This window comes from Gymnodraco acuticeps, unplaced genomic scaffold, assembly GCF_902827175.1.
Source record: "Gymnodraco acuticeps unplaced genomic scaffold, fGymAcu1.1, whole genome shotgun sequence".
Lineage (NCBI taxonomy): Eukaryota > Metazoa > Chordata > Actinopteri > Perciformes > Bathydraconidae > Gymnodraco > Gymnodraco acuticeps.
Genome location: NW_022990805.1, coordinates 282,519 through 310,384, shown reverse-complemented (window position 1 = coordinate 310,384; position 27,866 = coordinate 282,519). Strand labels below are relative to the sequence as shown.

General features: G+C 40.9%; 1 protein-coding gene across 3 annotated transcripts in view; it reads right to left on the bottom strand.

The window, feature by feature from the left end:
• Positions 1-27,866, bottom strand: part of sorcs3 (sortilin related VPS10 domain containing receptor 3) — a 309,125-nt gene that overhangs the window by 127,099 nt on the left and 154,160 nt on the right. For all 3 annotated transcript variants that reach the window (XM_034232799.1, XM_034232800.1, XM_034232801.1), the window contains exon 3: positions 6,826-6,925. In XM_034232799.1, the coding sequence (XP_034088690.1) occupies positions 6,826-6,925 (100 nt within the window). The remainder of the gene's footprint in view (positions 1-6,825; positions 6,926-27,866) is intronic.

The window sequence follows — 27,866 nt, the reverse complement described above, 5'->3', positions numbered from 1 at the left end:
TATCAGAAATCAAAAAGAAATGTATTTTTATCAAATCTATAAAAAAGATATGGCCTTAATCCTCTTCTGTGTAAACTCCTACACTGGACTCACAAATAAAAAAAAGTTATTTTGATTTGCGGTACATAATTCTAATTGCCTGTTTATATGTTTCAAACAGGGTATCTGCAAACATTTTAAGTACAAATGTAATGAATTGTCAGGACTTTTTAAGACCTCTAAAAGGAAAAAATAATACCAATACAAAAAAAATCGATGAACAAGACAACAGTATAAACCGTTACTGAGTTGTATTGCATTTGAATAACGGGAAATATTCAGTGCACATTAACCAACATGACTGCCTTCGTATTAAAAAAAAAAATGGTATGTATGACTGGTGACGATTAACTGTATGAAAAACCCACAGCAATTCTGCCTTTAACGTGGCTGTGGGTGAAAAATAGTTGAATGCTGTCTGACTGGAAGTGGGCCCTGAAGACTTTGTCAGAGCGGATATATTAGTTGTAACAGCCAAACTAGAAGTAGTGCTAGTGAACGACTGGGCATCGTAAAATGGTTTGGCTCATTTGCATTTACCCATTGTTAAACCTGTTCTCAGCGTCGTCTTCCTTTTTGTCCGCGGCAGCCTTCAAATCTGAAGCTGGATAAACACGTTCTTCTCCGTAAAATGCGGACACAGCCACACAAGGCATTTAACTGCCACCTACTAAGCGGAGTGTGCGTTCGCCTACCTATTTCACGTATACAAAACATATAGGTATTGGACGTTGCAGGATATAAAATAACGTTACCGGTAAAATAAAACTTACAAATTTAACAAAAAATAGACACAATCATTCATTCTGCCCCAGATCAAATGTAATACCTCCCCGCCTAACATTCCAGACTTTTTAAGACATTTTTAGACCTTGAATATCAAAAAGTAAATGTAAGACTTTTAAGACTTTTTAACCTGTTAAGCCCTGAGCCTGTTTTTCAGGTCTCAGGCTCGAAAATGACATTAGCAGAACAAATGACTATATCTTCCCTTCTAAAAGGGGTAAATTAATAAATTGTTTTCTCAAAGCAATGATAAACCTGGGAGTTGTAGTAGAAGAGTCAGAATCAATATTTTTTTTTTTAATTTTAAAGTAAATTCAGATTGAACATAGTAAAAAACTGTAAATTATAGTGTCCGTCCAAAAAAAGCTAATTACTTGTAGTGAAAACCACCCTTGAACAGTGTTGGGACTAATGCCGTTATTTTTGGCAGTAACTAGTACTCTAACGCATTACTTTTTAAATTCAGTAACTCAGTTACCGTTACAACATGGTGCGTTACTCCGTTAGTTTTTTTATATAGTCAACAGCCAGGCGAACAGAGATGATAACTGTACTTAAGTACGGTACTTGAGTAAATGTACTTAGATACTTCCTGTGTCACATGCGGAGACGGGCTGTGGGCGTGTTTGTGTTGTTTACTAACAAGACTATCATGGCGGCGGCGGAGCTCAAGTCTAGTTTCTCCACCTGGAGATATTCTCACTATTTCCCTTTTGTCGAGCACAAAGAAAAGAACGTTTTAGTTAAATGTAAGTTGTGTCTTGGCGGGTTGTGAAGCTGACCGTTGAGCGGCCCAGACCAAGCAAGGAGGCAGAGGCAGAACGTCCAAAAATATAACCCGACGTGGGCATTTATTAAAATTGAGCACAGGACACAGCCTCAATCTTGCTGTTCCTGTGCACACAGCCACCAGCCTCAAGGATCTCACACACCCTACCAGCCTCTCAAACAGACAGGGCAACAGACCCCAAATACATCCCATTCTAATCAGCACAACAAGACACAGGTGAGGGGGGAGGAGACAACACAGGACACCAGGTGCACACAATCATCAGCCACAGACATCAACTGTACTGTGCAATCACGCTAATAAAGTGCAATATTACCCGGCCTGAAGCCGTCAGTCCATAGTGACGAAGTTACCTTCGTCACACGGGTCAAAGATCCTATCTACTTTCCAAACCAGTAATTAAAATCTCTTAAAACATCTGCAAAAACAACATGCTGGGACGAAGCTAGTAGCTAAGACCACAGAGACTCAGCCGACGCCACTCCACCTCCACCTAAGCAACAGCGGCTGGATTTTAACCAAAGGACTGCTAGCCAGGGAAAAGTCGATAAAGCCATTGCACAGTATGTTGTAGAACACATGCAGGCTATTGCTACAGTGGAGTCACCCGCTTTCAGAGAGCTAGTTAGCATGATACCATGTCCGGGCGGCACACGGTATATGGGACGGAACACTTTTTCCAACTACCTGGAGAAAGAATATACAAAAATGGAAAGCCAGCTAATATCGATGCAATCCAGATTGCATATAATGCATGTCAAGTTGATCAACAGATTGTATTATTCTCCAATGTAATAACAGTACTGAAATGAAGGCTATAAGGGCATTAATGGGAGCCCTTTTTTTAAGTAACGAAAACGTTACTTTTCACAGTAACGCATTACTTTTTGGTGTAAGTAATCAGTAAAGTAACTGAGTTACTTTTGAAATGAAATAACTAGTTACTGGTTTTCAGTAACTAGCACAACACTGCCCTTGAATGATGCGATAGTAGACTAAAAGCTTTAGGAATCCAAACTATAACATAATAAGTACCCTATATCAAGATTGATGCAAAACAAGAGACATTTTACGTTTTTTGCTTCCCCTGTCGTGAGTTCTGATCGCTCAGTGATGATACCAATACCTATATAAACTGTGGAATCTCAGCTCTAATCTGATATCTTGTATGTGCAGTTATGATAAGTAATAAGGGTATTTTTACCTTGAGTTATGTGCTAAATGCGTTAGCATTTTTTCGCTCAGGGCTCATTTAGACGCTTCTTGTGAGACTTTTGCTTTGTTTCAGTCAAAATTGTTCGCATCTTCAGTTAGCTGAGTTTCATACCGTTAAATGAGTATGACACATTAATAGGATATTAAGATGCCCTGAGACACAGTTTCGTGAAAAAACACCACGCCGGGCTTAACAGGTTTTAAGTATCTGCAGGGACCCTGTTCAAAGTAACTAATTTACAGATTTCATTTAATCATAAATACTAATTAAGAGACTTACAATCTTATGTTAGCTAACATTCGGCAATGTATGCTATTGAAGTAATCATCCAAAACATGTTATATTGCTTTTTTATTTGAAGTTCTTAAAAAATATCTATTGTTGATTTTGTAGGTAAAAATGTATTAATAAATGACAGAATACATAATAATAATAGTTACAATACAAATAACAATTGTATTTGTATTGTGTTTTAGGGGACAGTTCTCTGGGGTAAAAATATATTAAATGTTAAAACAACACTTAAATACGGAAGAGGATTAGGGCCACATGATTTTTTTTGGGAGGATTTGAAAAAAACGTCAGAATGCTGACTTTAATCTCAGAATTCAGATTTTTTTCTCAGAATTCTGACTTTAATCTCAGAATTCTGACTTTTCTCAGAATTTTGAGATTAAAATCAGAATTTTTTTTTTCCCAAAAAAAACATTTTTTTTTGTTCTGAGAAAAAAGTCAGAATTCTGAGATTAAAATCAGAATTCTGAGATTAAAATCAGAATTCTGAGATTAAAGTCAGAATTCTGTTCTCAGAACAAAAAAAAAACATTTTTTTCTTCAAATCCTCACAAAAAAATGTTTAATGTGGCCCTAATCCTCTTCCGTACTTAAAATATGCAAGACACAACATTAATAACAGATTCAAAGAAGTTGAGAAGATGTGAGTTTTGTGAATTGAACATGGAGAGATTGGTGCAGCAATTATTAGTAGCAATTAGTAATAGATTTGTGGCCAACTCTTTGGTTATATAAATAATGAAAATATTAAAAAGAATGATTCCTTATTTCATCTAATGCCTCTAGGTCCCTATTAAAACTAAAATGTTAATGTGTCCCGCTCTGCGTCTCCAGAGGAACACATCAGTTTAACGCTGTGCAAACTTAATCTCCTCCATATGCATACAATCTGTCGTAATTGGCAGTAGGACGCAAACATGAGCTGAGCCAATTAGTCATTTCTATGTGATACTGATGATTCCTACATACAGTATGTCAACTTGAAAACTGTGGTTATGGAAACAGCCATGGGGCTAGTCTAGTCTACAGATGGAGACTAGACTCCTACTAGCTGATCATAGCGGGTTGACCTCTTGGCCACAATTCCACTTGTCTGTCAAACTGTTGCTTGATGCACAAGCCGTGGTGTTCAAGGCATGAGGGCAAATCGGATTTAATGTGCGAGTTGTGAATTACAGTACAGAAATGTCTAAGGATTCAGAATGTTTCCAAAACCTTAACTGTATGTGCTGCAGGAATGAATATGATCATTTAGGGATCGTTTAGCTGCACAATTCAATTCAGCTAATGCGGAAGCTGGAAGTGATTTTCCATAACAAGTCCTTAGCCTAATATTTCCCTGAATTAAATGTAACATTACATTGAGGCAGATGGTAGAAAATGGAGTGCAAACCACAAACTGAGAATGAATCTTAGAATGTCAAGAAATTAAACAGTTAACAATTAACAGAACTCTCAGGCAGATTAAAGATGTTGGCAGATGGTTGGCATCTGGCAATGCTCACACTTGTTTCTGTACCTTTTTGTGGCCTGACATTCTCAAAATGTGTCTTTAGATTCTGTTGCCAGAAACATCCTATTGCTCGTAGGAAGCATGCCATAAATGAATGCATTCTCAACAGTGGCGACCCGTCAGGGCCCTCTAGGCCCTCTCTGAGGGCCTAATATATTCTACTAAATAATATTTTCTTTAGTTTTACTAAAAATAACTTGATTTAATTGTATTTAAAATAACACTTCCAAAGAAATAAATCCTTTGAATCTGCCTATTCAGTTTCTGTTTGAATGTGAAGGGTTAAATGAAAGAAGCTCGTCTCTGCGAGGTGAAGATAGGAGCTGATTGGTGGTCCTGCTGTAAATTCACAGAGGACCCATTATAGTAACTGAACGAGAGAGTAAATGACAGTACAATTGACCAATCATATCTTCCCTCTAAATGGGTGGGTTTTATTATCGCAGACTTTAGGACAAGTTCCACCCACTGTGAAGCTTTTCTTGTTTCCATAGCAACAACAACTTCCTGTCAACAGCGTAAACTTGCCTTCAAAATAAAAGCATGCCAAATTACACTTAAGACATACAACTGCAATGAAAGTAACAAACACAATGCAATATCCTTTTCAATTTCAAAGAACACAAATTGGGTTATTTACAGGTGTTGTTTTGTGTAGAGGGTTGCTTTCATTGATGCGTTTTGCACCCCGGGCCGTTGTTTTGATATTCCGCTGAAGTATACGCTGTGACGTAATAACTATTTTATTTAATTTTTTCGAGGGAAAGGGTGGGGGTCAGAGGGCCAAGGTATAAAAGTCACGGCTCGCCACTGATTCTCAAATAAAAGTTGGTTTGCTGTCACAGCCAGATAAGGGAAGCCCGGATGAAGACCGTTTGAGAAATTGTTGAATTATATGCTCTTTTTATGCTATAGCTCCAAGGGAATCTCAGCATGAAGTCAATTTACACAGAACGTACTTAATAATTAGAACAACAGAGTCACGTCCAACCTAAATCATGTTCAATGTGTTGGAGCGCTAGCTAGCCAATAAGTGTTACAAAGTGATGTCACTCTGTTTGGGTAGTAAACAAAGGAGTCCAACAGAAGCATTTTCCCCCAGGGGGGGAGAGTGTGGAAGAGAAACTCCCTTCGGAGGGAACACAGGGATGTTAGCCTTTGCAGACCATTTACATGAACAAAAACATATACTACAGCAAATGGAAAACCCTCCCAAAAAAACTAAAGCATAATAGGGCCTCTTTAAACACTTGTATCTGATCAGTATTTGGTGCATCTCTAATTTTAAACATATGTGACCCGCTCTATCGAAATCAGTCGCAACAGCTCATTTAAAAATATTTGAAATGTGCGTAAAAAAATTGTTTCAGGGGTTTGGGTGTTTTGTTTGATTTTAAATAAACAGTCTTGGCTTTCAGAATATGAAACTTTTATTCCCAAAATCACACGATAAATATATTTTTGAAGCTTGTAAAGGGAAGATGACCGCTCTCACTCGCAATCTGCTCTTCCTCAGCACCGCCCCCCCTCCCTCCGGCTGAAATTATGAATGTAAGCGTATAGTAATCATAGATAACACGGCAGGGTCCGTTACAGTTTGTTTTCATCTGATTTCAATTAAACAAAGTCTTGGCTTTTAGAATATTAAACTTGTTTGGGCAAATTCAGATGATAGATACAGCTTTGAAGCTTGTAACGGCATAATTACAAGCGGAGAACGGAGTAACTTGACGTCACTGCAGGCATAACAACAGCCGGCGTTTCTCGTCAGTGTTTTCCCCGGGAAACAAACACAATACACACAAACGCAAAAATACACACACACACACACTCGCAAGCTTCCCCCAGACCAGTAATCCAAACGAAAATATCTTCCCTCCTTACTACTTTGATCATTTGCTCCGCTAATAATCAATCAGATCGATGGATTCCAGAGAAGAGGAAACTTTGAAGGCCTTTTTCTCAAAATGATGACTCGGTGACAGTCATTATATAATGTGACATATTTCGCTTAATATTTGTAGTACAAAAACAATCCTGATATCATTAGAAAGCTAGGAATCTCCTCTTTCCAACAGTGTATACAACTCAAAATGTGTCTTTGGGTCAATGCGACTGATTTCAATGGAGCAGGTCACATATGTTGGACAATAGACACAAAAAACTAATAAACATGCAACATCTCACCTTTCTCTTGTTAGTTGGACAGACGTACAGGTAACTCAGGACAGTTTTGGTTCCCACTTTGTCGTTCATTCTGTCGTATGTTGAGCCGTAGTCAGTAGATCTGAGCGGGGGAGATAAAGGCAAATTTAGATAAACGTGAGAAAAGCAAAGTTTGCTGAAAACGTAATTGGTAGACAAACAAACTAAGTATTACTGGGACATTGCTCGATTTGGGTGAAATGATTTTGCACTGATGAAAACAATGCAATATGTAACCACAGGGTGAAAGAACAGTCATATGCAGGCTTATGCTGTACTGTACGTATACTGTTACTGTGTGTGAGAGTAAAACCTCTGGCAATACAACAAAAGAAAGTTAACCAATCATCTGGAGCTGCCAACGAAAACGAGCCATTGGAAAATGTCCGGGGACTCAGCACTGTTAATAATTAATTCTCTCCCGATGACTGCTATGAAATAAAATATGAAGAGTGCAAAAAACATGTGGATGTTCCTGAACTCATGGGCTTTAATAATTGAACAGTGGGAATGAGCCTGTTAGTATGGAAGCCTGTTTGCGCCACAGGAAAAAAAATCAAAAATCAAAAATCCTGTAAGTCAATATATTGACTTAGCAATTCACTTATGAATGCCTTATTCTACATGACCATATTCTACAAGTAATCTGTGCATGTTACACTTGCATGTATGAGATCATTAAGTGCCTTGTAACTTATTTTGTTATAGTTTCACTCCGTTTGAATGTGATTGCATTAATAAGTGTTTTATAATGACTAATAAAGAGCCAATATACTGCTAATATGCATGTTAATTAACAACTAGTTGATGGTTAATTTCTGTACCTTAATATAAAGTTGTACCGCTGATATGATGAACATTGATGTCTATGTGCCTTATTCTGTATTTGACATAATTGTTTCAATAAAACAATATATATATATATATAACTCAATATAATGAGATAGCTAAGTCAATATATTGAGATAGTAAGTCAATATATTGAGATAGTAAGTCAATATATTGACTTACAGGATTTTTTTATTTTTTTTCCTGTGGTGCAAACAGGTGCATATGTTAGCCAGCCTAGTCCCTAGAAACTCCACATGAATCCATCATCACTAGTAACCACCAAATCCACCTTCAAGTAGAATAATACAGTATTTACAGGGCTCTATTCGCCTTCCCCTTTTCGCTGTCAAAGCTGTATTCATGTGCCTAGGATTTTACAAATATTTCCCTCTGAGGGGATAGAAGTACCCAGCCACAACGGTGGCATAACTCACATTTTGCAGTCACAAGGAGAGTGAAGATGATACATATTTGAGCGTCAGTTCCTTTTTTAGTCAGAGCCTGCTTCTTATGCTCTTCCACGTGAATGGGGTTTCAGAAAAATACATTTATCTCATTCTCGAATGCCTCTGAGACACAGTAGTTGCTATGATTACAAAGCACAATAATGAGTCGGGCAGACAGCAACATTTCCAAGCATTTTGTGGGGAGGTATGTGTGTGTGTAGGGGGGGGGGGTGCTGCAGTGTGAATGATCCCGAATTCGAGCAGGGGCGGTGAACTATACCTCTTGGAATCTGTGTTACACTGCCTGAGAAGAGACTTCCTAAATAGCCGAGAAGCATATGTTATTTTTGGCATGACATGGATAAGTACGAGTGCCAGGCGTGCCTTCATCATCTAGTCACCGAAAACGCATATGGTTAGATAGATTCTTTAATGGCTATGGAGACAGACAGCAGGGAGATGTCAGCTCTCGGACTTGGAGCAAGATACATCACATCAAATCAAGTTTTATTTATATAGCACATTTATAAACGATTTTTGGTCGAGCCAAAGTGCTGTACATATAATAAAAATAGCCTACAGTAGAGACACTTTACAGCAAATACAACAGCACAGATTGTTCAGAATATCAGTATGAGAAAAACATATTAACCGCCCCGACTTCTACCATGCCAAGGAGCTGATTTTAAAGAGGAGATGGCAGAATTACAAATGAAAGGTTTCCATTGGCAGTGTCAATGCTGCAGGATGAGCCAGTGGTTTCATTTTACTGTGTCTAAAAGGCAAGAGTTTGAGGGTGGGGACTCGAGTCACATATTTTTGGACTTGAGACTTGCTTGACTAACATTGATATGGAGAGGGAGAGAGAGAGAGAGAGAGAGCGTAGAGTAGAGAGAGAGAGAGAGAGAGAGATCGAGACGAGATGAGAGACGAGAGAGGATAGAGAGGAGCGAAGAGAGAGATAGAGAAGAGAGATAGAGAGAGAGAGGCAATATACTGCACTGTGTATATATATATATATATACACAGTGCAGTACATTGCATTGTGTGGTCATCAAATGATTAGGCAGAAATTGCATTAGGGGAATGTTTGTTAGGTTTTGCCAGAGAGAGAGAGATGCGTGTATTATTATCAGAAGTTACTGTAAACTTTTGAATAATGTAGTTCATCTACTTTTAGTAGTTTGTTTAAATGTTTTAATGATGTTGTTTTTGTTTGTAGAAGTGCATCATTGATTTATTGTAAAATGAATCTGAACTTTTTGATCTGTTATGATGATAAACTGAAGCAATTTCAAAATGAACCCAATTAAGTGAGTTTTAAATTGTCCTACTTAGTTTATAAGGAAATTATGAAGAGGAACAAATTAAATGATTTGAAAATGATATCTATGTAGGCGCTGACGCTGTTGGCGGTTCTAGTGTTAACAGACATTTAAATTAAATATGTGTAATGGCAAATGCCATATATGATTTCTGGAATTCTGCCTTTTTGAACAGACTTTTTGAGTCCTAGCTATATTGTCTGCAGTTCTAGGGTTAATATGAATCTAATATGATTGTCATCGGTCTAAATTAGATTTCAAATGATTAACTGTGTATGTAATGAAGATCATAGTGAGGGTTGAATCCATTTTCATAACCACTGTCTTTTAACTGATTTAAATGCGGAAACTGGGCTTATTCATCAGCATTTCGTATGACTTGACTTGACTTGCTTGACCTGAGCAATGACTTGACTTGACTTGCTTGACCTGAGCAATGACTTGACATGACTTGACTTGCTTGACTCTCACCACAGTGACTTGGGACTTGTTTGATACTTGTAGGTCAAGACTTGAGACTTGCTCATGACTTGCACATGTAGGACTTACTCCTACATGTGCAGGACGCGTCCTGGGTAGGTTCCCCCGCTCACATCACCGACCGGCCATCATTAAAATTCCAGCACTGGTGCAACGGGTACCAGGGAAACCTGTCAAACGATGGAACCTTCGAAAGGCCAACTGGGAGTCATTTGTTGAGGAGACGGCAAGAAGGTCAGCTGGTCTGCCAGACCCAGAAGCAGCAGATGCGGACGCGGCCTACGCAGCCTACTGTGAAGTCCTCCTGGGTGCGGCAAAGAAGACCATTCCGTGTGGCTATAACAGGAACTACATCCCGGGTTGGGACGAGGAGTGCAGCCGTCTTCTGTGTGACCACCAGAGGGCTAGCTCCAGAGAAGAGGTGGCCATGACTGCAACAGCACTGCTCCAGAGGCTGGACGTCACCCGCAGGACCAGATGGACAGAAGTCGTTGAATCAATCGACTTCACCCACTCTAGTTGTAAGGCGTAGCAGACTATCAACCAGCTTACAGGCAGAAATACAACGCCCCCCAGGTGCCCAGTCACAGCAGATGCCATCGCATCCCAGCTCCTGAAGAACGGCCGCTTCCCGGACGCAGACAAAGACTTCGCCCGACTGACATTGCGCTAGGTGTCTTCCATCCTGGGAGCGGACAGTGTCGACTCCAAACCTCTCGGGAGACTTTACAGCCGATTAAATCAGTGAGGCCATAAGTAAGCTCAAGCCGGGCAAATCTCCGGGCCACGACAACATCCACCCAGAGTTCGTCATCCACCAGAGCACAACAACATCTGGCTGGCTCTGTGCAGTCTTCTCGTCGTGCTACCGGAAGTCAAAGCTCCCAAAGACCTGGCGCCGCGCCTCCGTCATAGCTCTGCCGAAGCCAAATAAACCTGCGGAAGACCCAAAGTCATACAGACCCATCTCGCTGCTCCGTGTCCCATTCAAGATTTTGGAGAGGATGATCCATAGCCGCATCGAGCCAGTGGTGGACTCACAGCTTCCACGAGAACAAGCTGGTTTTCGACGTGGAAGGTCAACAGTGGACCAGGTAACGCTACCCTCTCAGGACATCGAAGACAGCTTCCAGGACAATGAGAAAGCTGGGGTAGTGTACCTGGACCTGACTGCCGCATATGACACCATCTGGCACCGTGGACTCCACCTGAAGCTGTTGAGGACAATACCAGACCGGCATATGATTAAGTTCATCATGGAGACGCTTACCAACCGCAGCTTTGTCCTCCAGACCAGCAATGGCCAACACAGTAGGCTCAGAAGACGGTGTTCCGCAGGGGTCGGTTCTCTCACGATTCTGTTCAACATTTATGTACATGACTTACCTGACACAACATCCAGAAAGTACGGCTATGCAGACGATCTAGCCATCATGCTGAGACGACCAACATGGAAGGCAATGGAAGATGGCCTTAACGACGACCTGGGCACCCTTGGTAGCATACTTTCAAAGGTGGCGTCTACAGCTCAACATCGGAAAGACAGTTGCAGCGGCATACCATCTTAGCACCAGAGAAGCTAGGAGGGAACTTGAGGTGCGTGTCAACAATAAACGTCTGGAGGTCCAGCAAGCCCCGAAGTACCTCGGTGTGCGTCTGGATCGGACACTGTCCTTCAAACAACACCTTGAATAAGTCAAGGCCAAGGTAACATCAAGGGTCGCGCTGATCCGCCGCCTCGCTGGAACAACCTGGGGAGCCTGCGCTAAGACGTTGCGAATATCGACCCAAGCCCTGGTCTTCTCTGCAGCAGAATACTGCGCCCCAGCCTGGAGCAGAAGCCCACACGCAAGTAAGGTTGACGTGGTCATCAACAACGCCCTCAGGATTATAACTGGATGCTTGAAGCCTACCCCTGTGTCCCTCTTGCCAGTCCTCGCGGGAATAGCTCCGGCCGGCGTCCGACGGGAGGCTGCCACCCTCGCCCTGGCCAGGAAAGCTCAAAAGCATGACTGGCACATCCTGCATAACACGACAATGAGAGCAGCGCCCCTAAGTAGGCTCAAGTCCCGCCTCCCCTTCAACAAGGCAGCACAAGAGATTCTCAATTCCACCTCTGAGGACCTCTCCAGAGATGCATGGTTGGTGGCTGCTTGGAAGCAGGAGTGGGAGCTAGCCGGGCCCTCCCGCATCCATCGCTACATCTGGGACCCAGGAGATGGCGCCATAGGAGGAGACGACCTACCACGCCGGCAATGGACCACACTAAACCGCCTACGAACTGGGGTCGGTCGCTTCAAAACATCAATGAAGAAGTGGGGCCTGGGAGACAGTTCTGCATGCGATTGCGGTGACCCTGAACAGACTGCCGAACATATAATAACCACCTGCCCTTTATATAGACCACCCTCGGAAGCCAGCCTCTTCGACTTAGGACCAGAGATGCGGGCATGGCTACACGACACCGAGTTGGACCTCTGACATTACACGAAAGAAGAAGAAGAAGACTTACTCCCACCTCTGGTATTTACTAAACACCTAATTTCAGGGTCTCCAACACATTGATCGCCAGTAGCTCGTGAATGTTTTCTGATTAGCATGCCAGAGGGCGCTTGCAGTTGTGCAGTTGACATGTTGAGAGATTTGTATTTACGTAGTATGTTTTGAGAGTAAGATAGAGAGAAAGAGATGTAAGTTACAGTCATGTCAACTGAAGAAGTTCCATTAAAGAAAAATCCAAGACAAGTGCGTGCATTTGAAATGTGGAGCGGCACTTCACAAAACTTCACGAAAGCTTTTCCAAGGAATTTCTGTCCGGTCGTTGCTTTTGGTTCGAGAAGGTCAAACAATTGAAAGCCAGGCTACAAAGGCAGCGGTTATTGTTCATGAAGCCTGCCAAGAAAGCTAACCTAGCTACAGAAGCATCGTTCCGAGTGGCTCAGTATTTGGAAAAGAACAAGTAATGTAACTGATGCCGGCGTTCTAAAGGGAGCAATGTCTGTTATGGGAGAGACTTTGTTCAGAGACCACAAGAGCAAGCCGGAGATAATGTCTGCTATTGACAATTTCTAACTGACAACCAACACCATGGCGAGATGATTGTCAGCTCTGTCAGTGAATGCTATGGGACAGTTGGAGAAGGACATGGTCAGATGCAAGTGGTTCTCCATACAGTGCGACGAGTCGGTGGATGGGAGCGACACAGCTCAGTTGGCTGTGTCCATCCGGATGGTTATGGGGGACTTCATGGAGAAAGAGGAATATCTTACACCGCTTCAACAGTGTGGACGTTTCTAATTGTATTAAAAATGAATTCCAGATATAAAGGAGTGCAAATGGAGAAGCTATCTGTAATGGAAAAGTTCTGGAGCAATTGAGTTGAACCACAATGAAATATGGGAGAGCTGGAACTTGATGGCAAAAAGCTGAAGGTTTATTCCAAGTTACTGCCGGAGAATTGACAAACACATCTGCTGCAGACACAATATGACACAGCAGTTGCCCAAAACAATTCTGAAGATTTCTCACCCAGTCCCATGTATTTAGCTGGTTCTGAGAGAATAATCAACATTCTTCATATTAACTAAATTGACTAAACAAGCAGGGAAATATAACTGTTTGTCCATAACTTAAGGTTCTCTGCCAGAGGGACTTGCACATCTGATATGCTGGACTAAACTATCTTATGAACTGGCAATATAAAGATACAGAGCTGCCTCTATACAAGAGAGATAACATACATTAATCAAGGCTACATACCTGAGCAATAAGGAAAGAGAAACTGAGAGTAAAGAATGATCATCTAGGTCGAAGGCTAACACTTAAGAAAAAATATTCCTGAAACGTATCCATAACAACTGATAGAGCCCCGGCTATGAGAGGTTGACACTCTGGTTTTATCCCGAATTGTAAGTCAGATCCATACTTCCCACGTTTCCTGAGTTACCATTGCATTATCCACCAACAAGCACTTTGTTCCAAAGTTATGGACTTCAATCATGTTCTGAAACCTGTGACAAAAATAATAAACTCTATTTGAGCAAAGGCAAAACAACCTAGGAGCTTCAAACATTTTCAGCTGAAAATGGAGATCTCCTTCTCCATGCTGAGGTGAGCTGGTTGAGTAGAGGGAGAACCCTACAGCGCTTCCTCTCCTTGCTGCATGAGGTAAAGCTCTTCATGGAAGAGAGAGGGGAGGACACCTCCATCTTATCTGATGCTGGTTGGGTACTTGACCTGGGCCTTTTTTACCAATCTGACTGGAAAATTAAACCAGCTGAACTTCCAGCTACAGGGCAATTGTAAAACAATATGATTAGTGCTGTAAAGGCCTTTAAAGCAAGTCTGCGTCTTATAGCTCCAGCAAGTAATGGTAAAGAAATTGCATAATGTCCCCTATGTTCAAAAAGTACTGCAGGAGAATAAAGCTGCTGCTGGCTTTCTTGGTTTATCAAAGTGCTGTGACTGCTTCACTAAACTTGGGCAGGACATTGAGGACAGGTTTCTTGACATTGAGCAGCTTGACCTTGTTAACACTTTCAAATGTATGGATGTTACTGACAGGTCTGAGAAACTGGCCAGCCTTTTCCATCTCAGTGCTTTGGAGCTGGACCTGGAGATAATCAAGCTCCAGAATGACATTCGGCTAAAAGCACATCAGATGGACAAAGATTTCTGGAAGCCTGACCCAGAGAAAATTCAAAAACATTCAAACTGCTGCAATGAAACTGTCCTGCCTCTTGGGGTCAACATATTGCAGTGAATCAGCATACTCAGATATGATCTTTATACAATCTATATTCAGGACAAGACTTACTGATGAACATCTCAATCAGAGTGAATATGTCAGGTTATGCGCCCCAGAAGGGCTCTGGTGGATGCTATGCAGTGCCAGGTGCCACATTGGCTGAGTCAGGAAAAAATACACCAATGCAGTGACAGACTGAATGTATAAAGACATAGTTCTCTTCATGCAAGTTGAGAAAAGCACAGGCCATATTCCCCTCGGATGTGAAATTAATTTGAAATGATAAAGCTTTCATTAATACAAATGTGAACTTTGCATACTTATCTGTAAAACAGTTTATAGTTCTTGATGTTAAATCAGAACTCCATGGGGACTGACTATTTCTCCTTTTTTTTCCTTCATGACAAAGTCCAGTTGTGTTCATGATTATGTTATTGTTCATGTTAATGTTTTTCTGCTCTTGAGTCATTCATCTTAAATGATACACACAACATCTTCTGGTGAAAAATATTGAATTATATTTTGTCGTTTAATCAAAGAATCATTGGGGCCTCTTAAAATAATATCTTTCAAGATCTAGAAACGTTATAAACTATACAGACTAATGTCATAGAATAAGATGATAATTCTCTACGGGGACCTTGAATATGTTAAATGTACAGTGAAGTCCATATGTATTATTATTTTAGTACAATTAAATAAACAACGATTATAGGTCAGTTGCTGTTAAACATTGACTATAATGTCTATTAAATACAATTAAGTTTTCCACAATTAAATTCAGTAAAAATTGAACCCCTTTGTTAAAGGCTCAGCATCCACATCCAAATGTGGCCTGCCCTTGGCCCTTTAATCGAGTTAAAGTCTTCAAGAACTGACAAGCGCGATTTGATCGGAGCCGTACTTTTAAACATTTTCTCAGTGATACAGAGAGGATTATCTATGCTCATATAACACAGTACATCAATTACTGGGGGGTCTTGTTTCACTAAAAAGGCTTAATACTTCTATTGTTTTGAAAATGCGAGAATATTAACTCAAACATCAGACGGTAGTGTATTGCTTCGTTTTTTCCTCACTTATTACCAATGTGGTTAATAGTAGATTTTTTGCATTTGACTAAATATGTTAAAGGATTGAGGACCAATCATATAAGGATGTGAACAATTGATATTGCCTGGCATCTCTATTCCTCTGTGCATATACACTGGAAAGTCCTATGGGTGTGAAAGCCTTGAACACCATTAGATTGACACTGGCTTTGTGTTATCTGATTCAACACATCCTTCTGCATTGCAACCAGAATAGGCAGGAAATAGCATTTCTTCTGGCTGATATAATGTACAGTGACTAGTCAGACAGGCTGGTTTCTGCCTATATGTCATTATTGCCTTAGGACTTCACCCGCTCAGCCTTAGAGCTATATTTGATGCTGAAGCTATAGCTAAGTGGGAATGATGGATTGGGCGTGAAATGTGTCAGACTTTATTACTACAGGCTGTCTTTAATGTCCCGTCACAGAACTGTAATTAAAGAGGAAACATTATGCAAATGTTCAGGTTCATATTTGTATTTTGTGACACTGTGACATGTTTACGTGCTTTAGTGTTCAAAACGTGCTGTATTTTTCTCATATTGCCTGTGCCACAGCACCTCTTTTCACCCTCTGTCTGAAACCAGAGCCCAGTCTCCACTGATTGGTTAGCTGGCTGGCTCGGTTTTCATTGGTCAACCACTTAGAGATGTGCCGGAAATGTACCACTCCTTAGTATACCACATACAATGTGTTGGAGCGCTAGCCAATAGAAGCACAATTCTTACATAGTGATGTCACTATGTTACAGAAGTAAACAAAGGAGTCCAATGGAGATGTTTCAGGCAGGGGGGGAGTGTGTGGGAGAGAAACTCCGTCTGGAGGGAACTGTAGTCTCTGCAGAGCATTTACATGCACAAAAACCTTTGCATATGGGGCTCCTTAAGCATTTGTCTAACAATCAATATCATATTTTCCTCACCTTAGCTAAGGGGTTTAGGTTGCCAAACTACCGTAATCTGATTTTTTTCGATAACTTAATTATTTTATTAATCATAAGAATACAGTATTATTATTAATATAACGCTTGTATGTTTTATTTAATTGAAAGTTGAGCGGTTTATAGTGAAAATCACCATTTCGTGGAAAATCAAATGAGACAAGGATCACCCAAGTCTGGAAAGCACTGGTGTAATGTTAAAAACATTATTGTATTTCTAATGTTCTTTAATTGTTCTTGCAAAATGTTAAATATAACATAGAAACAATAACATGAAGGTCCACTGTCCATAACCTACATATACCTGTATGTTCTGTTCACAGGTTATGTAGAACAAAGCATTATTGCAAATGGACAATCACTAGCTGAAGAGTTGATGAGGACATGTTCCTATGTGTGTAACTGTATACCAAGAATCCCGGTGGTTTTTGCTAAGTTTGTGCTTGATGTTAACCTTTGTGAAACAACCAGAACACATTCAGCATATGTGGCCAGCATGCTTAGAAGTTGAATAGGGTTGTTCTGATTGGCTTTTAAAGGTGCAGAAACACTTAGATTCTCTGGCTCAAGCCCTCCAACCAATGCCATATTCATAGAACTATGGTTATATTGCGTAACCATCATTTTCTGTAAACCAATATGTCTAAATATTCATGAATCTACGAAGGGACTCATCCCAAAACTCTCATGTGATAACAGCATTTATGTGAGCCTCGCTGTTCAGACACCACTTCTATAAAAACACTGTCACTGCCTTGAGTGTTTTGCATATTTTCAACGAGACCAGTATGCTTCTCGCAACAAGCAACCTGTTTCCATTTCTGTTTAGACAAGCAGTTTGTGAGCTTCCCTGTGGAATTAACGGTTTCTGGCTTGTGGTGAAAGATATCAGCAGGAAATATTTTCGTGACTATCAGTAAAACAGATTAACGCAGATTTGAATCAGGGTGTTGAGTCAGACGCTCTTGAGTGGAAAATTGTCTCAGTTAATCTGTGACCATGAAACAGATTTAGCATACAGCCAACAAAACATTTTAGCTAATATACCATCATGAACTTTCCCTAGTTTGTTACCCACATTAACACATTTAATTTCAGCATTACAACTTTTAAATGGTATGTTTTAAATATGAAACAAGCTGATTTGCATAATGTTCCAAATAAACATTGCGTAAAGCCGGTTCTTAATGTTTGTTTCCTTGTGTTGACATATCAGAGTATATTTAGTCTACTGAATCTTCTGAGTCAATTTGAGTCTATTGAAATGATATCTGATGTACAGATGATAATTCATCTAGGGCCACACGTGATCTTTCTTTTTTGTTCTGAGAAAAAAGTCTGAATTCTGAGAAAAAGTCAGTATTGTTCTCCTTGTGTGGTGTTCGGGTCAAATTGACCCGATTTCCATTTTCAATGAATAAAAAAAAATATAAGGATATTTTCGTTCAACCTGAAACTCAATGGCCGGGGCTTATTTATAGTGAAGGACATGTGGAATTGTTTTTTTTTTTTTTCAACTTATGAGAAAATGCCCACCCGCATTTATGTCCTTCATAAGAGGTTCGGGTCAATCTGACCCGGATACAATACTAGGACAGACAGAGAAAAACACACACACACACACACACACACACACACACACACACACACACACACACACACACACACACACACACACACACACACACACACACACACACACACACACACACACACACACACACACACACACACACACCACACACACACACACACACACACAATCGTATGCATAGAGAAGCTGTTTGATCCTGTTTTCCCTTGATCTTTACCCTTTGTAGTGTGTACACAAAACTATCCTAGAACATTATAAACATTTTAGATCTTCCAGAAATGTATAAACATTTTAAATGTTCTCGCACTGTCCCCCTCGCACCTGCACGCCGGAGGAGGGACTAAACAGAGACATAACCTCACATTACAGTGTAGTGCAGAACTACAATTATCTACCAACAAAATGGCCAAAAGATATTCTGCTCAGTGAGCCTTGGAGCTAATAATGGATGAGAGTGAGTGGAATGCATTAGAAGAACACGGTGAAGTGGGACAGGAAGACATTTCTGAAGATGAGGATAATGTGGAGGTAAACTCAGAATTTGACAGCAAATTGGAAGATGAACTTGACTCATAGCCAGCTGCTGGAAGACCCCCACAGCCAGCCGCAAGAAGACCCCCACAGTCAGCTTCTGGAAGACCCCCACAGCCAGCCTCTGTGAGGTCTGTGGACCCTCAAAGGACTCCAAGACACAGACTACATGCAGCAACTGCAACAAGTACATCTGTGCTATACACACAAAGAAGTTCTGTACATCATGTGTTTCCTAAACGGACTTCCCCATTGACTCACATGATGTTCTGCAGCGTCACTTCATCAATATATTTTTCGGATATATTGTATTTTATGAATAGTGACTGTTAATTGTTTTTATTTGCTTTGTGTTTATATCTGTTCTATGTCATTTATATGGATGTTTCATTCTCTCTATATTTCACAGCCAAATACTTTTGGATGTGGTTCTTGTGTTCCAATTGCTGCTAAATTGCTTTATTTCCTTCAGGGCTTTGATTATTATATGACAGATTAAAAATAATAAACATTAATGAAAAAAATGTTCATTTACATTTGTCCTAGAAAAGCATGAGCAAAATGTAAACCTAGTTTTTATTACAGTGTATTTTTTTTAACATAAATGTAATTTGTATCACAAAAAACGATGGACACTTCCATTGTTAAATTTGATCTAGCAAAGAGTATTTTAAAAAACTAATCATATATTTCATTTATATTGTTGGGGAATGAGTTAAAGACAATATATATAAGGAATTGTGGATGTTGAATTTAGTTCTGTATTTTTTTTAAACCTTGAAATATGTCCCGGGTCAATTTGACCCGAACATTACCAAAGGGTGCGAAATGTGAATATAACACAAGGGTTAAGAATCCTGACTTTGACTCAGAATCATTAAAAAAAATTAAGCCAGAATCCTGTTATCATTTCCATTTATTTTGGATGTCGTTCCCACTAGTTTGGAAGAACACATGTAGGCTACTCAACTCAATAATAATCAATATTAACCAGAATAAATGATTGAGTTTTGGACATGCCAAGTGGACCTTTAACATTTAACAACCTACTTTGTTTAATCTGTTGTTTTAGTTGTGAAGTTGTTTTAAAGTAAATTTGAGATTTCAAGATTTCTAAAAATTAAACAGCCAGTACATGTGCCCTGTTGAGAGAGGAGAGAGGAGAAGAGAGAGAGAGAGAGAGAGAGAGAGAGGAGAGAGAGGGAGAGAGAGAGAGAGAGAGAGAGAGAGAGAGAGAGAGAGAGAGAGAGAGAGAGAGAGAGAGAGAGAGAGAGAGAGAGAGAGAGAGAGAATAATACTGCACTGTGTATATATATATATATATATATACACAGTGCAGTACATTGCATTGTGTGGTCATCAAATGATTAGGCAGAAATTGCATTAGGGAATGTTTGTTAGGTTTTGCCAGATGTCTGCCAGTAAAACTAAATTCAGTGTTGGTGTAAAACACTGTTGACCATGCTATGGGGAGCGAGGGAGAGAGAGAAACAAGCCATGCACTTCAAAGGTGAAAATCCTGACTAAATTATTTTAGCTCTCAAGCTCAAATAAAACACATCACCCTGAAGCATGCAGGAATGAAAGAGAACTGATTTATGTTGAAACGTTGTATCAAGGAAAACAAAAGATGTCTACAGACTCACTGTAAAACTAAGTTTGGCTTGGTTCCGATCAAAAACGGTTTGTAAATGCTGCTAACGCCCACACAAAGCAAAGAGACACAACAAGAAAACGCCATATAAATATCTAACAAGGGTCCTAAGTAGAGAGCATCATCAGGTGATCTTTGGAGTAAAACCGAAGCAGCAACAACTCAATTGTCTGTCCCCAGAAAGACACTGAGACACAAGAGGCTCAGAGAGTGAGGGAGAAAATGTTTCTTAGAAGAGAACCCTGTGGCAAAATCAAGCCTGAAGGCTCTAAGCACTCTCTGATTGATGCGCTTGAAAAACATTTGCAACGCTGTTGAACCAAAGCATTCTATGCAGTGCTGAGAGGTCGGAGGTAGAAACGCCTGAACAGACATTTCCACTGCAATTGTTGGAAATGCTGCCGTCTTTAGTTCCATGAACACACTCTAGAGCAGGGGTGCCCACACCTTTTTGGCTGGTGAGCTACTTTTGAAATGACCAGCTCACCGAGGTCTACCAACCAAAAATAAAATCCCAAATTGCAAGGGTTGCTGAATAACACGTTTTCTTTATACATGGATAACTACAATAGGGCTGCAACAAACGACTCATTTGATAATCGATTAATCTATCGATTAATGAAACGACTAATCGACTATTCAGACTATTACTGTATGCCTTGCACAATTTCTCAAACGCTCTTATTTAGCCATCAACTTTTAGATTTAGCTTGAGGTTGTTTTAGGCATGTGGAAACTAGCAATGAAGACAATAAAGATTAATACTTGATTCAAAAATACATATATTATTAAATTAACAAATTGTTTACAAAATTAACATTGCTTTTTATTTAAATTAAATAAATAATATTTCACATCAAAAGAAACAACAATGTTTTAACAAATCGTATTAAATAATGTGATGACAGAACTGTGAACAGAATAGCTGAAACTTTAACTAAATAAAGAGCACACACAGACCCACAGCCAGGCTGCAGTGTTTGTGTGTACTCCGGCCGAGCTCGGGCCGGGCCTCGCCGTGTGCCGCCATCCCGCAGACCCCACGCAGCATTCTCATCTGTTTGTCATTGCTGGTGTCATTTTCTGGTTGCTAACAAACGCCATTGTAACATATAATCACTGATGTTCCGCTGTAACGGTGGTGGACTCATCAGAACAGAGTGGGCGAGCTGACCAATCAGAGCATAGTGGGCTCATAGGGGGGGGGGGGGCAGGAGCTCCAACAAGGCGTGTAGGACAGAGAGTGAATACACATACTATACAGAGATGCTGTATGAGAAACCAATGTGAGTTTGGAACATTGCACAATATAAATATATTCTAGTAGACCTCAACAATGGAATTATGATCAGTAGAAATGGCCATGACATGGGACCTTTAAAACTTATTTTTGTTTTTAATATTATGTATTTCCAACCAACCCAACCTAAATACACTAGATAAGAGAATCTGGAAATGGATACAGTTACAAAGTGCTGTCAGACGCCACCCTGCACCCCTTTATTCTGCCACACTGCAGAAAGGACACTGCACTGGTACTGCAACTGGTGGTTCATTAAGGTAAGACAACGTGCTATGTCGTTTTGTTGGGTTTTTCCTTCCCTTTTTATATATTCAGTATTATTCAACTCATAGTTGGCTCCTGTTTCACAAGGACACATTGTTGATAATAGCAACAGTAACAGTTATGTCGGAAATAACCAGCTTTAGCTTCCACCCTTAACTTACAGTAGATGGTCAAACATGTAGTTAAAACTAAAGACAGGGGCAGAGCTCATTGGCTCTGCCCACATTGTATATTATAATGTGTGTGTCTGTGTGGTGGCCCGCATCAGCTATTAGGTTATTCCTTGCCATTTCACAAGAGGCAAGAAGAGAATAATCCCAGCCTCCCAGTGAGTTGTTGAGAAAATGAATGGAGGGATAAGTTGCCTGGGAAAAGCTTGTCCATGCTTTTATTTTCAGTCGACTCGACTACTGCAATAGTGTCTTCACAGGGCTGACAAACAAATCCATCAGAAAGCTGCAGCTGATCCAGAACGCTGCTGCACGTGTCCTCACTAACACTAAAAGAGTGGATCACATCAGTCCGGTTCTGAAGTCTTTACATTGGCTTCCAGTCGGCCAAAGAATTGATTTTAAAGTACTAGTTTTTAAATCATTACATGGTTTAGGACCAAAGTATATTGTTGAACTCCTACATAATTACGAGCCATCAAGGTGCCTCAGGTCTTCTGGGACGGGTCTGCTATCGGCTCCGAGAGTAACAACAAAACATGGAGAGGCAGCATTTAGCTGTTATGCCCGACACTCTGGAACAAACTACCCAGCATGCACGTCCGCAGAAACGCTTACTATTTTTAAATCGAGACTAAAAACATATCTCTTTGCCGCTGCTTTTAATTGAGCTGCTCATATTCGCACTACAGTATGCCTTTTAAAAATGTATTGTATACCTGTGGTGTTTATTTTTATTATTTTATTATCTTTGCTTTGTAATGTCTGTTGTAAAATTACATTATATGTGTTTTTAATGTATTTATTCCTAAAAAGTATTTTAATTTGTTTTGTAAAGCACTTTGAATTGTTGCGTACAGAAAAGTGCTAAATAAATAAACTTGCCTTGTCTTGCCTTGGGGCAATTAGTCTGTTGCTTCATTCAACCAATGGATTATTAAATGCTTTAATCCAAAGCCGGCACTCCATACAACATTCAGGCAGAAACAATGTTGTTAGAATTCATTATTGTGGCAAGTGCAGACTTTGGCATAGCGTTTAATTTCGAAGCAGCTTACCAGGTCAATCACTTTATATACAAAATAATGAACCTCTCAGTTGTTCAGTGTAATCTGCACATTTATGACAGCACCTGCGAGAACTAGATGATTAAATGTAAATTCATTTTAAATGAGTTGATGAATTATTGTCTATACAAGAAGATGATGTAAATGCTGCCCCCATGATGTTAAAAGGTAGTTATCTCTTTCTGTTTTAAGGGTGTATCAGTACATTTTGTCAAATGTTGTAAATGAAGGACCTGAGATGTTCTTTATTTATGTTTTCTTGGGCTTTGCAGCAACGTTGTAAAGTACCTTCATTTGTAGCTTTAATTTGCCAGATTAGCAACATCAATAGACTGACATTCACTGACAATGAGAACTTTAGGAGTTTGTATCTTGCTATTATCTTTAGAATGATTAAAGCAAGTCTCAAATTATTAAATTAGTTAAGTCTAATTTTCACATAACATAAGGTACAATGGATTATACCCAATTAAATTACCCAATTCAGAACTTTAATCGGCATTCCTGTAACATTTTTTCAACATTATTTAATGTAAACTAATATCGAGGTTTATACCTCCCTCACAAGACAGACAGTCCAGTGCATGTGTGGACATTTATTGGGCAAACATTTAGATTTCTGCCCAAGCTTAACACCTTTGGCTGAAATAAACGTCCCTATTTTACTGATATGTGTATTTTGTTGCACAAGATACGTCTTAGTATCTTGTGCAACAAAATACACATATTTATAATGATGAGAAATGATTTGTTAAAAACACAAGGTAGACACAGTCCCATAGTGGAGCATTAACGGCTAATAGATATGACATTACTACTGACAGAAAATGGAATTGTTTGGGGTCTAGAGACAGGCTGTAAGGAATCTTATTACAATGAAAACACATTCGGATATGTGCAGCATGCCACAGAATAAAAATGATGACATTCCATAAGATCTCAAAGAGAAAAAAAGCCTGAATATTTTGTGTTGGAGTATGTCTAAGCAGAGGGAGCAGACATCCAGCACTTTTTGTATTAATCACTGCTACCATCAGCAAAGTATATCTCAGCGAGGGGAGCATGTACATGCTGTCAAGGAGTTTATCTGAAATACACACTCACTCTAAGCAGCACACTTGTGAAAACTTGCACACCAACTAAAGCACATTGAGTCCTTCTCAAAGATGGCACGCACAAACACACACACACACACACACACACACACACACACACACACACACACACACACGCGTATGCTTGCATCTTTCTGTGTGTTCAACTAAAAGCACTGCTGCGCAATCTCCTCTAATGCAAAATCTGCTGAAGCATAATTGAAAATGGCTTTGGAGAATTGCCACATTAAGATGGGGAGATAGTGTATTTGCAGGTGTTTCCGAGTTGTCAGTGAAGCACACGTGAGAGCGGTGACGCATGACAAAAATAATGGAACCTCAAAAGACCGAGCACAAGTCTGTCTTTCTTCCGATAGATAAAGAAACGTGTTAATGGGCATATCCGACTGTGTGTGTGTGTTAATGTAGGCGTCTGTGTTAGTGGGAGATAGTGAAAGAAAAATATAAAAGCAACCCATGTGTGAAACAAACAGAAATGGGAAATGTGCCTGCAGACCGTGTCCCAAATCCATGCTGCTGCTAATTCAAAGCGTCGAGAAAGTCAGAGACAATCCTGCTGGTGTAAAACAAAATAATTCACATAAAATAAATGTGGTGAAGTGTGCATGTAGACATGTGAACAGCAAGCAAAGCAAGAAGGGGAAACTGGAGGATTGGCGTTGATATAAAAATGTGCAGGAAAAAACCTCCTCACAGTATCCCATGCCATGCTGCTATCAGGCCTTACCAAATATAACCCTGACCGCATCATTGCACCCCCGCCCAACAAACGCAGTGTCGAGGAAATACCTTAAAGGAACAGCCAGAGTGGGACAGAAGTGCTGACATTCATAGATCGCTCTCAGTGACATCGTTTGTCGTGTATCCCACTCACACCCCGTGTTTTTCGTTCAACCTTGACAGTGGGAAGGCAAGAATCTTTGCTTTTCTCCTGTCTTGCTCGCCACGCTGCAGAATGCTTTTTTCCAGAATGAATCTTTAAATAGGTTATGAAACTTTAAAAATTCCTCACAGACATGATGTATTTTTCATGAGGTCTAGAAAGACTTCTTCAGATTACAAAAGATGAATCCACATTGATTTCAACATTATCGTCAGCTGCTGATCTGACCCAAATTGCCCATAATTGACTGACCTTACTCAACCCTTCATTCTGCTTCTCTTCACACTCTTAGGTAAAAGAAAAAAGGTCCCGTTTTCCTTGCAGTGTATCACAGATTATACTCAGTATCGGATTTAAATCTTTGTCAGATTCAGGCCTTGCGGAGAGGGGGGGTAATCCCTCAGTGGATCGTTCAACCCTGCAAAGCTAGCAGGTGAAGAACAATAAGAAATGACTGCCATGCATTATTCATGGAAAGAGAAGGCCTGAAAAACAGCAATTCAATGGCTGGATTCGTGCAGAGTGTATTGCTGCAGAGTGGCAGCGGAGCAGAGTGGCAGCGGAGCACAGTGGCCGTAGGTTTGAGTTTCCTCTCCATCAAGGTCTCTAGAGCAGGGATGGGCAACTTGGATGGTGGCGGGGGCCACATAATTGATGTACTGGCCACCAGTACTGGCAGATTCACATGGAACTGTTATGATTCTGTTTAGTTTTGTTTTTGTTGTGTGCTTTTTTGTGTTTTTTCCTGTCTCCCCCCTCCCTTCTCTGTTTTCCTCTGCAGGGCTGGTGTGTGACAGGGAGTTGGCTGGCTCCTCCCAGTAGCAGACAAGGCACACCTGTTTCCACTCACCTCTTCACCTGTAGATAAAAAAGTCCGGTCCTCATGCCACTTCCCTGCCAGATAATTCCTTTGTGTTTCGACTCTCCGGTGTGTCTCGCTGCTCTCCTCGTCTTTTGGATTTATTGTGTGGATTTTTGCCGCATGTCCTTGATGTCTCAGTGCCAGCCAACTTCCTGACTCCACTGCCGTATTTTTCTGTTCTTCTGCTTGAATAAAGCTTTTTGTTTTTTACCATCTCTCTCCAGTCGTTTGCTTTGGGGTCCAATATTCTATAGGTCTTAACAGAATTATCTGGCCAAAGCATGGACCCCGCAGAGACTGAGAGATTGAAGCAAGCTATTTTGACACAGGGAGCTCGTGTGGGGCAGCACGAACAAGCTCTGCAAGGTATCATGGAATCCCTCCACAACCTTACTGCCGGTTTCACTCAACTCAGCGGCCGCTTGGACCAGTCTTTCACCCAGCTAAACACTCTGACGGCTCCAGCTCCTGCGCCACCGCCTCCAGCTCCTGATATTCTAGTCATTCATCCCGGCCAACCCCGTGAACCATTCATCCCCACCCCTGTGAGGTTTTCAGGTGATTCAGGGACATGCAGTCAGTTTCTTCACCAGTGCTCCCTAGTTTTTGATCAGCAGCCTTTAACTTACTCCTCTGACAGAACTAGGATAGCTTTCGTTATGAGTTTGTTATCGGGTAAAGCAGCTGCATGGGTGGCCATAGCCAAGAGTAACCCAGCTATCTATAACTCCTTTCCTGTGTTTGAGACCGAGATGTTTCGAGTTTTTGACCACCCGCTTCAGGGTAAGGAGGCCGGTAATTGGCTCCTTTCTTTACGCCAGGGTTCTGAGTCAGTCTCCACTTACTCAATTGATTTCCGCATTCTCGCAGCAGAGAGTGGGTGGGATGAGACAGCTCTACAGAGAGTTTTTTCCCGTGGTTTAAACGAGGAGTTAAAGGACGAGCTAGCTGCTCAAGATGAGACTTCGTCCCTTGAGGAGTTAATTTCTTTGGCCATTCGCTTAGATAATCACCTCCGTGAGAAGCGTAGGGAGAGAACAGACAGGCAGAGATTCCCTCCCCCCTTTTCCCAACCCAAGTCACCACGTCCGCCTGGACAGTCTGCACCTCCTAACCAACGCCTGGAGCCTTTCTCCTACCGGGACCCACCCACCGTCTCCTCATCCCTAAGCCCAGAGGAGCCAATGCAGCTGGGGAGAATGAGGCTTGCACCTGCCGAACGTGAACGCCGCTTCCTCCAGAGGCTCTGCATATACTGTGGCCAGGCTGGCCACATTCGAGCCAACTGTTCCGCTCGGCCAAAAGAGCAGGCTCAGCAGCCAGGGGAGGGGCGCTGGTGAGCCATACTTCTGTCTCCCCTTCCCACGCTAATCGCCTCCAGTTAAAGGGTACGGTTTCTAGTTCTCAAGTTTCCCTTCCTCTCCAAGTCTTAGTTGATTCAGGGGCTGATGAAAATGTTATTGACTCTGATGTTGTTTTCCAGTCTAATCTCCCCTCAGAACCCCTTCCCGAGCCCAAGAACATTTTTTCTCTTGATGGTAGGCTTCTTGCCCGTGTAACTCACTGTACTGCCCCAGTGTCATTGTTACTCTCAGGTAATCATCACGAGACCATTTCCCTTTATCTCATTCCCTCACCCCTTTCTCCGCTGGTGTTAGGTCTCCCCTGGCTTAAACTCCACAACCCACACATAGACTGGGCCACCTTATCCATCGTCA